The 14300-nt window shown below is 40.1% G+C and overlaps 1 protein-coding gene across 3 annotated transcripts in view; it reads left to right on the forward strand.

Annotated features, from left to right (window-relative positions):
* The window catches only part of LOC101933629 (vitamin D 25-hydroxylase), a 38905-nt gene extending 25036 nt beyond the window's left edge, over window positions 1-13869 (forward strand). For 2 of the 3 annotated variants that reach the window (XM_005303305.4, XM_042858839.2), the window contains 3 exons: window positions 6979-7611; window positions 11427-11756; window positions 13124-13869. In XM_005303305.4, coding sequence (XP_005303362.1) covers window positions 6979-7611; window positions 11427-11756; window positions 13124-13299 — 1139 coding nt within the window. In that variant the 3' untranslated portion in view covers window positions 13300-13869. The remainder of the gene's footprint in view (window positions 1-6978; window positions 7612-11426; window positions 11757-13123) is intronic. The other variant, XM_065592126.1, reaches the window with a different exon arrangement.
* The last annotated feature ends 431 nt before the right edge of the window (window positions 13870-14300 follow it).

Raw genomic sequence — 14300 nt, forward strand, 5'->3', positions numbered from 1 at the left:
CCTTAACTATAGAAATCACTACAGACTACCACTATAGTACTGTGGCTTCAGCATTTTGTCGTCTGAGTTCACTTAGCTTATTTTTTTATATTATTCATTGTCAGTCTAAAATTCAGTTTAAAAACATTAGTACATTTTTAAAATGTCTAACCCAGTGGTGCCCAAACATTTCCTGTTGCACACCCCCCCCTTACTAGTAATGGAATCTACCCTCATCCCCCCTCCATTACTGCACAGTTGGCTCAGCAGAGGAGGTGGAGCTGGGGGCAGAACTGCGGATGAGGCAGAGCTGGCCTAGAGATGGAGAGGGAATGAGGGCAGAACTGAGCAGGAGGCAGAGTGGAGCTGTGGCTGGAACTGGAGATTGGCTGGAGGTGGAGTGGAACTGGGGCTGGAGCAGAGCTGCAGCTGGAGCTGGACTGGGGGCAGAGCAGGGGCCAAGGTGGAGCTGCGGCTGGGGGCAGAGCAGGGCTGGGTGTTGCTTCCTCCCCACCCCCCTTGGGGGCTGACCCGGGCCCCACCGTGCACCCTCCCCCCTGAATGTTCCTCCACACCCCCCTCGGGGGGTATGTCCCACAGTTTGGGGACCGCTGGTTTATTATAGAAGTATAATAAAATTTAGTCTTCACAAAATAACCTTATCATCAAAACAGTATTTCTTGTCCCATCAACTCACTACCTCCTAGATACTCAAGAGTTTGTAGTCAACACAAAGGGTTAACAATGCACACTGGTGGACCAAGCAGTACAAGTAAAGTCTCTTCTTGGAGGATGCCCTGCCATTATTAGTTTCTCTTTTATACTGAGGGATCTCTGACTCTTCTCTGATAGCTATTGTAGCAGAATCATACACAGAGAGAAGCAGTCTCACAAGTAACTGGGTTTCAAACCATACAGGACTCTAAAAACTAACACTTTGAACTAAACCTGAAAATTTATTTTAGGTTGTGCAGATTATGGAGTACTGGTATAACATGTACTCTGAGATAAGCAGTATGGAACACAAAACGCCATATCAGAAGAAATCATAGTTGGTGAAAAAAGGAGGGGAGGAAATCACTGTCAATCATTGGGTCCATAAGAAAGAATTCTTCTTCGAGTGCTGTCCCTGTGGGTGCTCCACTTCAAATGTCGGTGTGTCCCGGCACCGTCAATTGGAGATTTTTGGTAGCAGTGTCCGTCAGGGCCACACATGAGCAGTACTTGTCTCGCGGTGCTGTTGACGCCTTGATTAGCACGCGTGACCCTATCCCCCCTCAGTTCCTTCTCAACCATCCTCGGCCTGAGACAGAGCCTTGCAGCGGTGTCGAAAGACAACCTAAAGAAAATAATTAGAATTAGTTAGCAGTTATTAGTGTTAGTTAGGTTTAGTAAGTTACTAGTCTAGATATTTCTCATCCCCTTTTCTGTTTCCCTTAAAAAAAAAATCTTTAGTTATTCCATTTAAAAAACCTCAACAAGGGACATTAAAACATGCCTGGCTCACCAGGTTTCAAAAGATGTTCCTTGTGTAAGGATGCAATGCCGATTTCTGATGGCCATTCACTCTGTGTCCGTTGCTTAGGTGAGTCGCACATACCACAAAAGTGCGCTTACTGAAGCAACCTTAAAGCCAGAGCCAGAAGAGATCGAGATCTCCAACTTAAACTCATTCTCATTAAGAAATCCCTTCAATCAGCTTCTGAATCCGGACAGCAGAACTCCTCAACCAGGGACTCTCCGGGCAAGTCATTGGCAGAAACATCAAATACTCACTACTCCAAGAAAGCCAGGAGAAGAAAGACATCGCCTCAGCAGAGCGAACTGTTGAAAAGAAAAGTTCCTGCAAGTTCGCTATCCTCAGTGCCAACTACACCAAGAGTGAACACCTTTGATGCACCAGGAACCTCCAGCACCGGGGCCTCTACTAGCAAGATTAAGGAGTCAAGAGGCAACTGGAGCAACCTGACTCTCCCATCGTGCCACCATTCTCCAGCAATGAGGATGACAATCTAGAGAAGGGCACCTTTTCATCGTGCCGTTCCTCACTGTCCGGTACCGGGCCAATGCTGGGACATGTGAGATCTAGAGAAACATACAGCATGGTTCAGGCACCCATGGATGTGTCCACCTATGTCATTCCTGATGCAATGGCTGTAATGGGACACAGGGGCAGCCTACATGAATCAGTACAACAGACCTCAAAAGAGACACACATGTTCCTTTACAACCTCAGTACAGGAGCCGTCAGTGGCCCCTGAGGAAATAGAGGACGACAGAGAAGTGGACCCGGAACAAGACACATCACCTGCCCATAACTCATCATCATTGCTGGATGAGGATGTCATGCCACCACTTCCTACGTCTGCAGATGACTTTAAATTCCAAGAATTGTTCCGGTATGAAGCACAAAGCTAAAACGCCCCTTTTGAGGAAGTGACTGAGACCCAGCATCAACTTCTAAATATCCTACACACATCATCTACATCCAAAATAGCACTGCCAATTAGTGATGCGATAATGGAACCAGCAGAAATAGTATGGCAAACACCAGTCACCATTCCCCTGGTATGTAAAAGAGCTGACAGGAAATATTATGTCCCTAACTAAAGGAATGGACTTCCTTTTTTCACACCCTCAACCTAATTCATTAGTGGTAGCCATGGTCAATCAAAGAGGAAAATAACCCCAGTACAGGTCCACTCCATAAGACAAAGACTGGAAGAGGCTAGATCTATTCAGTCACAAAGTATACTAATCCGCAACTCTATAATTCCACACAGCTAATTATGTTGCACTCCTCACGAAATATGACCACGACAGTTACATGAAACTCAGAGAGGTCCTTAACGACATCCCCAAGGAGAGGAAGGAACAATTTAACACAGTCCTTAACGAGGGACAGATTGTGGCAAGAACAGCACTACAGGCATCCCTCATCAACATGGTGGACGTGGCTGTACAAACAACAGCCACAGCAATAGTCATGCACAGAGCATCATGGCTACACTCATCCAGAATCCGAAGGACTTACAGACAAAGTAGAAGATCTCCCCTTCAACAGAGACAAGTTTTCTTGGCCAAAACAGGCAAGGTCTTTCCCTCCATGAAGGACTCCTGGACAACTCTCCGCATCTTAGGCATATACACACCTTCGAACAGGTGGAGGAGATATCAACCATACCAGCGTGGCCAAGAGAGTACTTTCCAAAGACAATGACCTTACGACTTCCAGAGACAGAGACAATGCCCGCAGAGACTCTGAACCCACAGTCTCAGCCTACTGCGTCCCAGACACCATCGGGCAAGACACAATTTTGAAACATTGGTCAAGGGTTTGAATGATCTCTCCCAACAACCAGTGCAATCTACACATACCCAGATCTTTGGTCACCGACTGCACTCATTCTATTCACACTTGGGCATCCATCACCACGGATCAATGGGTCTTGGAAATAATATGATTGGGTTACGCTAGACCCATCAGGGATCCCATTCCAACAGGATCCACCATTCATACTGATCACAACAAATGCTTTGCTGATCGACTGGGATGCACACCTGAATCATAGAGTTCAAGGGAAGTGGTCTCCCCCAGAGACACACTTACACATCAACCTGCTCAAACTGCACATGGTTCACAACGTGTGCGGTCACTTCCTCCCAATGATAAAAAACAAAATAGTCAGAGTCATGACAGACAACATTGCATGTATGTTCTACATAAATCAAGAGGGAGGACCCTGTTCTCATTTCCTATGCACAGATGCCATAAAATTATGGAATTGATGCATAAATTACAACATCACCATTACTGCTTCATACCTCCCAGGCTTCCAGAACACAAAGGCAGATGCATTAAGCAGACATTTTTCCCAAGACCACGAATGGGAACCGAATGACAGTATCGTACAACACATATTCCAAATGCGGGGGTTACTTATCAACTTATTTGTGACAGCACGAAACAACAAATGTCCACAAATTTGCTCATGAGCAGGCCTGGGACCACGATCCCTACGGGAACATCTTTCTCATCTGATGGGATGCCCCTCTCCTGTACGCATTCCCACCGATACCACTAATCTCCAGAGTAAGACACGAGATACAGACCGACAAAGCCAAAGTCATACTTATAGTTCTGACATGGCCCAGGCAGACCTGGTACCCATACCTGAAGTACATGGCAATCTGTGCACCACACAATCTCCCTCTGCAACGGGATCTTGTCTCGCAAGATGAAGGTCAAGTCCTCCACCCGAGCCTGGAGAAACTTCATATGAGGGCGTGTCTCCTCCATGATGAGCTAACCTGTTTAGAACAAGTAAAACAGGTGTTAGTAAACAGCAGAAAACCAACTACATGTACCACTGACCTCCAAAAATGGAAACGCTTATCCTTATGTTGCCAGAACAGGCACGTATCTGCACTTAAGGCTTGGAATACATACTAAAGAACTCAGGGCTTTCCACAGGTTTGGCTAGAGTACACCTACCACCTATTACCGCCTTTCACCATAAGGTTGATGATGGCGTATCAGTATTTGCACACTCTATGACAAAATGTTTTCTCACGGGCATATAAAATGTGTACCCAGAAATAGGCGAACCCATGCTACCATGGGACTTAAACTTGGTGCTCAACAGCCTTACCCAGAGCCCGTTTCGCGCTACTAGCCACCTGCTCCCTTCTCCACTTATCAATTAAGGTGGTGTTCCTGGTTGTAATTACATCCGCAAAAAGCAAAATAGAGGCTCTTATGGCTCATTCCCCATACACCATATTCTTCAAGGATAGTCACACTGAGACCACATCCAAAATTTATACCCCAAATATCATCCTTTTTCCATGTCAATCAACTGATTCACCTACCTATGTTTTATCCCTAACCTCATGTGAATACACAAGAGACTGTCCTACATATGTTGGGTATCCGACGTTCGTTAGTGTTTTACTTGGACAGAACAAAGCCCGAGTGTTCCAAAGGCTCTACAGTATCCACTCAGACTATCAAAATGGATTTTTAACTGCATCTAGATGTGTTACGAACTCAAAATAGAACCCCCATCAGGGCCTATTCAACGAGATCACTATCTACCCTCCCTCCTCCCCTCTACTTCAGAGTTCGCAGTAAGGACTCTGCGGTAGAGAAGAAACTGAGGGTGTTGGGTCGCGCACATGCTAGTCAAGGTGCCAACTTCACCGCAAGACGACTACTGCTCACGAGTGGCCCTGACAGACACTGCTATTGAAAATCTCCTATTGATGGTGCCGGGACGCACTGACACCTGACGTGGATCCACCCACAGGGACACACATCTTGAAGAACCTCAGTTACTGCACAAGGTGAGTAACCTTTTCTTCTAAATAGTCTCCCATAGCTGAAAGTGTGTCAGTATATAAAAAATAAGAGAATAACCCCAACCCCATTCTGTATTACACAGGAGGGCCTTTATATTAGATAAAACATGAATTGCTATAGCATAATTAAGAAGCCAAGTGCCTGACACTCTGAGATGGTAGGTAAGAGTGGGGAAATAAAGGTGATACCTATCTGTATCCAGAGCCATCCTTTATTCATTGACATATACACTGTGCAACTTATCACTCTGAGACTAAAACAATTAACCTTTTTCTTGTTTTGCTCGTGTTTTTTTTTCCCTTTGGGTCTTAGAGACAAAGTGTCTATTATCCCATCTCTGCACAGAGATGTACATAACTCTCATTAGGATTTGAAGGAATTACTAATAAATACATGTCATGTTCTGGAGTGCAGTCCAGACCAATGAGGGGTTATCACCGCCTGCCCTGCAACCTTGGGTGCTTTGCAATATTTGCTGTTGTAGCTCACAACCAACCTACCATCATGCAGCTCATGTTCACTATAATGTTCAGCTCTCTCCTGGACAGTTAAAAGAACTAATATAGTTAATTTGCTTCTTTAAGGAGACAAGACACACCAGTTTGCTACATTAACTGGAGTTGACATTCACTTCAGTACAAACACAGCACTGTTGGTTTAGATCAATAGTTTTTAATAGATTTTAAGTGAGTTCAAGAATAAGAGATAAAGTTAGATATGGCCACAAGCAAATAAAAGTGAAAACACACATCTAAAACTTACTTTAGAAGTTTTGGTTGAAGGCTTTGTTCAAGACGGCCTTTCTCCCTCACAGTCTTCTAGCACGAGGGTGACCTACTCTCTCCTTGGTCAGGATCTCTTCCAGAGGTTCTGGTGCTTTTGTCATCTTAGGTGAAAGTGATAACTTGGGGTTCTCTGACCCTTTCTTTTATATCCATTGAATCTCTGAAGTGGATTCTCCTGAACAGTACCCCTCAAAGTAAAGTTTATTCAAGCTGCGAGGAAGGCACAATGAATCTGGTGGTGAAGGAAGCTCCATGCTCTTTCTTCCCCCACCTTTGTTTGCTGAAATGCAAATTGTTCTGTTTCCTGCCATCTCCTCCCCTGGCTGTCTTGGTGATCCTGTTTACTACTTGCATGTAAACTGGGGTAAACACACATTCCTTTGTTTAAGGACAGACCCGTTTAATAACTTTTTCCTAGGCAGAGCTGTCTGGTTTTGAACATTGCCTAATAACATCATACAGAAGAAATTAATAACTTTACATATAATGCTGCTATATAAATTTCACCATGATATTATTGACAAGGAAGTTACTTGTTTTCAAATGATACGTCACAAGGCATATTATTACAATAGTGTGTAGGATGTGTTTTCATACGATACCCCACGAGGCATATTATTACAAAATCGTGTAGGCTGTGAATACACAGGTGCTTTGGGTCACAATGCTCATATAAGTTAATGAGGAAATAGACTTCTGAATCTTTCCTGCATTGGAGTGAACATTACCACACTGGGACATCTCTATTTGTGAATTTACTTTTAGAATGGACTGCTGTTTTTCATAGTTTTGTTATCTGTTGAATAAGGATATAGAGCTATGCATAAAATACTGTTGAAAATGTATTTTCAGGTTTATTGAACTCTAGATACGGTAGAGGATGGACAGAGCATCGCAAGTTAGCTGTAAGCAGCTTTCGTTGTTTTGGATATGGTCAAAGGTCCTTCGAACACAAAATTTCAGAAGAATCCATGTTTTTTCTTGATGCCATTGATACATACAAAGGCAGACCCTTTGATCTTAAACACTTGATAACAAATGCAGTCTCAAACATTACTAATTTGATTATCTTTGGAGAACGTTTTACATATGAAGACACTGAATTTCAGCACATGATAGAGATTTTTAGTGAAAACATTGAATTAGTTGCTAGTGCTTCAGTGTTCTTGTATAATTCTTTTCCCTGGATTGGCATATTACCCTTTGGAAAACATCAACAACTGTTTAAGAATGCAGCTGAAGTCTATAATTTTTTGCTTGAACTTATTGAGCGCGTCTCTAAAAACAGGACGCCTCAGTCACCTCGACATTTCATTGATGCATATTTAGATGAAATGGATCGAAGTGAAAATGATCCAGAGTCTACATATTCAACCAAAAATTTAATTTTCTCTGTTGGAGAACTTATCATAGCTGGAACAGAAACCACAACAAATGTTTTAAGATGGGCAGTATTGTTTATGGCTCTTTATCCGAACATTCAAGGTAAGAATTTTTGTCATTTTTGAGGAACTGATATTGTAGTCTTTATGGTGAGAATTTAGAATGCAATGTGGTGTGTTGGAATTGCCAATACTAATCCTTAGTAAAAATAAAAATTTGTGCGCATTACTCCATTATGTCCCTTTCTTAATGTATTGCAGACAGACATGCCAGTGCTATTTTATCTGCAGCTAAAATGGGTATTAGGATAATATTTTAAGGGGTTTTTTTGTAAACACTTCAGTGAACTTTTTTTTTTAAAATAAGGAGAGATTTACTTTTATTATGTGTAGGTTGAACAATATGATGACTCAGAATACTGGCTGGCAAAAGAACACAAGAATCGGCAAAAAAGTGTAAATCAGATTTTGGGTAACTCTTTGAACCATTATTTAATCCTTAAGTGCATCAATCCATAACAGGTTTATGTACTATGCACTTATATGTATTTACATTGATTGTTGGGGGGGGGGAGACAATATGAGCATTTTAAAACATAACCAGTGTTAGCATAGTTCTGAAGTACTATGCTAACATGTATTCTTGAAGTGGACCACATTGAAGTTTTAGTGTAGAAACTTGGACATTAAATGTCATTAGCTTCCTTTCTGAGTTCACACACCTTCTGAGAAAAGCTGTTTTTTCATATCACAACCTTGTAAGTGCTTAGGTTGAACTAAGACTTTTTAATACTTAGGGGAAGAAGCCAGTTAAGTGGCTCAAATAGTATTGTGTGAAAAGTTGCTATTTTATATATGATGGGCCAAATTTTCTGCTCATGTAAATGAATGCTGCTGCCTTGACCTCAATGAAGCTGTACTCATTAACAAACACCTGCAGAGAATTCTGCTCAGTGTTTAATTTTCATACATTTGTTTAATTGGTTTAACCGTGCTCTCCTGTACATCTTGGCGATTCCACAGAAATTGTGATTGTAATTGCATGGGGGCCATCACTTAAAATATCTTATACATTTTGGAAGGCCTCTATTTCATCAAAAGGATTTCCTAAACTCCAAATGTATATGTCTACATCTTGTCAGCAGCTAAGATCCAGGGGATAGCAATATATGTTTGTATGTATGTATATGGCATGAGATGGAAGGGAAAAAATTGAAGGCTAATAATTACCTTCATAACCAGCTATATTTACTCTCTTTTAATTTCCTCATAATACAAGATCATTCTTACCTTAAAAGCAGCATACAGCGTTGCCAACTCCACATAGCAGGAAGTCCCCAGACAAACCCTGAAAAGTCACTAGATGTAGCTGTTTAAACACTCAAAAGGAGTCCAAAATGTCACCGAACAAAATTTCCAGAGAATTTTATATATGTGTGTGTGTGTGTGTGTGTGTGTATATATATATATATATATATTTAAAATTCTCTGTTGAATATACACACACAACCGAGTACAGTCACAATCATTCACAAGCAGCTCAATAGTGTTAATATAATCCATCCCATGCTCTTACTACATTCTGTTGCATACTGGAAGCAACTACAACAGTACACTCATAAGGAGGGTGCCCTCTGATCATTGGGAAGGAAACTGCAACCCTCTGCTCATTGGGAAGGGTACTTCCTTTCTTGCCAGCCTGGGTTAGTGAAAGGGGGAAGAGGCATTCACCTGACCTGAACTCGGCGCTGCAGGGAGCCAAGAAAGTAGATTTAAAAACAAAAATCTGTTAGCTGGACCCCTTTCCCCCTGCTTCCAGGGTTTCGTTTCTGAAAACAGCTGGGCAGCTAACCCCAGGCCAAGCCAGGGGAAGGAGTAAAGGGGAACTGAAATCAAGCTAGTTCCACCTTTGATCCTGTAGTAAGGGCTTCATTCCTGGAGGCACGGTGCCCCTGTGTCATTCCACCCCACCTTCCCTCCGTGCGGCTCTCCTCGCTGGCTAACCTGCCTCCCCCACCCTACCCACTTCATTAGCCATCTTTCCCTTCGTCACAGGGTGTGATACTATGGAGTGGCAAGAAAACACATTTGGGTAAAAACAAACCCTGGCTAATGTGCTGCTCTCTCCAAAGTGCGCCTGGCTTTAGTAAAGTTTTTAATTAGCCTCCACAAACTTATTTTCTGCAGATTATAGTGATCTCAGCCCAAGAAATCCTGGTATGTGATTCCTTCTGAGCACAAGCTCAATTGAGATGTAATGACATTGACTTGGTGTGCAACAGAATGTAGTAAAAAGATCATGGAATGGATTTTATTAACACTGTTGTGTTGCTTGTGAATGATTTTGTAACTAGATATTGGTGACTTCTTTCTCTGAATGTCACTATAATTGGCAGTGAAAGTCCCTAGATTTGTCACTGGTCACTTTGACACTTATTTTCTCACCAGGGAAACCCAAAAGTCACTATATCTAGTGACTAAGTCGCTAAGTTGGCAACGCTGGCAGCATACGGCCTTATTCCCTTCTGTATTAGATCGTCCCCAAAACATCATCTTCTAACAGGGGACATAAACTAGGCACTTCTTGGAGTTTTGTGTCTCAGCCAGATCATTTAAGAGGCACTGTATTGTTAAAACACAAAGCATCCCTCTCCTCTAAAATTCTCCTGTGATCTCAACTTCTGTTAGCCCTTGGGAGAAAAATAAGCTCAGGATTCAAGTTCAGATTCTTTACATAGCAGTAAATAATATTAATACCTTGCAGTTTATGTACACATTTTCCACATGAGGATCTCAACATGTATCAAAAATAACAGTTAGCTACAAGATGCACTAAGGTTCTGGTCTGATTTATCTCATGCACTTTCTTTGGGATTGGAGAGGTTAGTTTCATTTTAAGAACTTGGTAATAGTTCTTCATTGTCTAGATATATTGTGTTAATGCCAGTCAAGCTGTGCTATTTTATGTGATTTAGGGGCTGTCTAATGGCATTAGCAAACACATTGATGAAGTACATCAGAAAAAAAAGAGTAAATGAGCTGTTGCCCTGTTGAGCAAACTATTATGTGATTTTTCAATGTGGAGTTGATTTAAAGGATCCAATTATATTTTTTCATTTTTAAAAAAGAGCTTGAAAGAGAAATAATTTAATTTATATCCCAAAAAGTTAAAAAAAATCCAGAATCCAGCTAGAGTTGTTCCTCTTACTTTTACCATAGTGTGCCTAACTATTTCAAGATTCGTAAAATGGTGGATGATTTTACACAACAGGTGTGATGTACTATCTTGGGATAATTAGATAGATAAAAAATTAAGTATCTCTTAATTCTGAATTTTCTATACATGGTCTTCTCTTGTGTTTGATTTTTTTCTTTTTGCATTTAATATACTTCATCTTACCTATCTAGAATGTGATGTTTGTTATCCCAATTCTCATGAGCTCCTTGAAAGGGGAAATTTATTGAGTAAAGAAAAACATAAGAATCAAGATTATGGCTCCAGTTTGTTATGAAATTACTATTTCTTTGGGGCTTGAAAAAACTGTCAATAGTGGAATGAGAGTATGAGAGGAAATTAAAAATTGAAAATACACCTCTACCCCGATATAATGCAACCCGATATAACACAAATTCAGATATAACGTGGTAAAGCAGTGCTCCGGGGTGGGCGGGGCTGCGCACTCCAGTGGATCAAAGCAAGTTCGATATAACGTGGTTTCACCTATAACACGGTAAGATTTTTTGGCTCCCGAGGACAGCGTTATATCGAGGTAGAGGTGTATCTACCATACCAGCCTGTTAGGTGCTGCACTAAGTACTAAGGCATTTCTAGTCTTAACACAAAATATTTATGTATTTATTCCTTATCTTTAAATTTTAAAGTATTGCACATTAAACTACAGGTTTTTTCTCTAACAGGGCAAGTTCATAAAGAAATTGATTTAGTCGTGGGCCCAAACAAAACACCGTCTTTAGAAGAGAAATGCAAAATGCCTTACACTGAAGCAGTTCTACATGAAATTTTAAGGTTCTGTAATATAGCTCCGTTAGGTATTTTCCATGCAACTTCTAAGGATACAGTTGTGCGTGGTTATTCTATCCCTGAAGGCACTACAATAATTACAAACCTCTATTCTGTGCACTTTGATGAAAAGTACTGGAGTAACCCAGAAGTGTTTTATCCTGAACGGTTTTTGGACAGCAGTGGGCAGTTCATCAAGAAAGATGCATTTGTTCCTTTTTCACTAGGTAAGAGCTCATGCCTATTCATACATCTATATACAATAGTGTTAACTAATCCACAATAGACAGCATGATGTAAAAAAGCTACACTTATGATAAAACAACTGTTTGTAAAGTTATATTTAATACAGTGCATCAGAGGCTCAGTAATGTCCATAGGTGCTGCTGTCGGACCCCCTGGCTTGAAGTGGTTTCCATCATATACAGGGTTTACAGTTTGGTTCAATGGCTCTCAGCACTCCCACTATATAAATTGTTCCAGCAACCCTGGCAATGTTGTGTAATGGTGTCTCCTATATAAATTAAAGGACATTTTGATACAAAAACTGATCATGTCATCTTAATGTTTTATAAGTCTGTTTTATCTGAGGATTTTACACAGCCTCTGTCATTGTGGTTTCTAACTGAGTTTTGTTTGTTGGCAATTGATGCAGCAGATTTTTGTGTCTGCTCAATTTTTATAATCCAGTTTCCATCTCTGAGCACTTGAAATTGCAAAATATGAATACCTTATTTTAAATTTGGATTTAGGATGTCAGCTAATTTTGTTTTTCCTGTTGATCATTTTTTGGGGAAAATAAATACAATTGATTTGGAGCAGAAATCTAGAGTATCTAGAATTACTTGATTGATGCTGCAGATGCATTTACGGAATACAGTGTTCTAATTATTCAAGTGATCATACAGCATGTGGTTTTTTTATTAAATCAATTGAGCAAATACCAAAACCCCCAAACCCTTCAGACTAAAGCTTTCATCTTACAGAATCTGGAGAGTGTTTTCAAGCTTTAGAACAAAATAAATTAAATGTCTTACTAACAATTTAACCTGTTCCTATTTATCTGCTCTTGTATTTTATCACATTGCTTCTTGCCTCTTGCACGTCATCAACTCTGCTAGCCTTGACTGTCTATTTATCTGCTTCTCCCACAAGCACCTTTAAGCTTCCAGGCTGCCTATTATGCATGGAATGAGAATTAGTGTATAAAGCCACTACACTATCCTACTTTAGATCCATTCAAAAGTCCCACTTTTACTGTGATATTTGTGGGTAATTACCAACTGATGATTGGTAATAGACAGTAGGCACAATTTTCTTGTCTTTTGCAAAAATCCCATTGATATCATTAGCAGTTTTGCCTAAATTAAGACTGCAGGATTCGATCCAGTGGTACTTATGTTGTCAAAACTACAAATGTTTTTAAAATATGACTCTTAATATAATTTGCACATATCCTTTCCTATGAATCAGACCCAGTATTATGTCCAAACAGCTCCACTTAGAGTAGAAGCAGAAATAACTGTTCTTTTTTTAAGTGCAAGTGCAAACATGATTATTGTAATTTTAAAAATATATATTTTTCTCTATTCAGGAAGAAGACATTGTCTTGGAGAACAACTGGCCAGGATGGAAATGTTTTTGTTTTTTACTTCATTACTTCAGCGGTTTCACCTGCATTTTCCACATGCTTTGATTCCAAATCTGAAGCCAAAATTAGGCATGACATTACAACCACAGCCATACCTCATCTGTGCTGAAAGACGTTAAAGCATATGTGCCAAACTCTCAGCTGATGTAAATTGGAATAGCTACACTGAATAAATGGAGCTGCACCAATTTACAACAGCTGAGTATCTGGCCCCATCTTTTATTTACAACTATCTTGTTCATAGTCTTGCCAAAAGAACAAGAATTGTAAACACTCTCTGTTAAAGGACTTACACACCAATTTTGTCTTATACATAGGCTTTTAGGTATTTCATGTATTTGTATGTAATTTTCACAAAAAAGATATTAATACTCTTCAAGTGTTTATAGATTCTGTTCTCACCTCAAAAATCTAGATCAGGTTCCATTTCTCATTTAAACTTTTCAAAATTTCATTGAATTACCCGATTTAAAGATTAATAAAAAATTCAGCTACTGACACAATATTTTCTATTATACATGATATTTAAATAAAGTTGAGAAAAATAGTTTTTAAAAATTTTAACATAAGCAGAAAACTGTTTTTAGTTTGGGAAAATGTTCTGATAAATTTGGAGAGCTTGGATGAAACCTGTTGCAGTCAGAGTCCTCTCATGAAATCTCAAATAATAAAAAACTGCCCCAAACAAACTTATTTTTAGAGTACTTCATTAAAAATATATAAACCCCATTTTTCATTAAAAACCCTTTTTGAAATATGTTGTAATAAATCATATATCTATCTATATATTCTTCCTTGACAAATCCCCTCTTGCCCACTTGTATCCATTCACAATGCTGCTGCAAAGATCATTTTTCTGGCATGACACTTCAAGTACCGTATATCACCTCTCTTTCTACATCCTTCCAGTTATTTCACATTTGCCACTGCATCAAATAATAACTACATGTCTTCACTTTTAAGGCACTTCATGGCCTATACTCACCCTATCTAGCATGCCTTATATGCTATCAGGATGTTGAATCATGCCTCTGCTCTGACAGTTATGGCAGCCTTCATTGCCCATTTGTTACATTTTCAAACAAGCACCTTCTTGTTCTTCGAGTGCTTGCTCATATCA

The sequence above is a fragment of the Chrysemys picta genome, chromosome 4 (assembly GCF_011386835.1).
Source record: "Chrysemys picta bellii isolate R12L10 chromosome 4, ASM1138683v2, whole genome shotgun sequence".
Taxonomy (NCBI): Eukaryota; Metazoa; Chordata; order Testudines; family Emydidae; genus Chrysemys; species Chrysemys picta.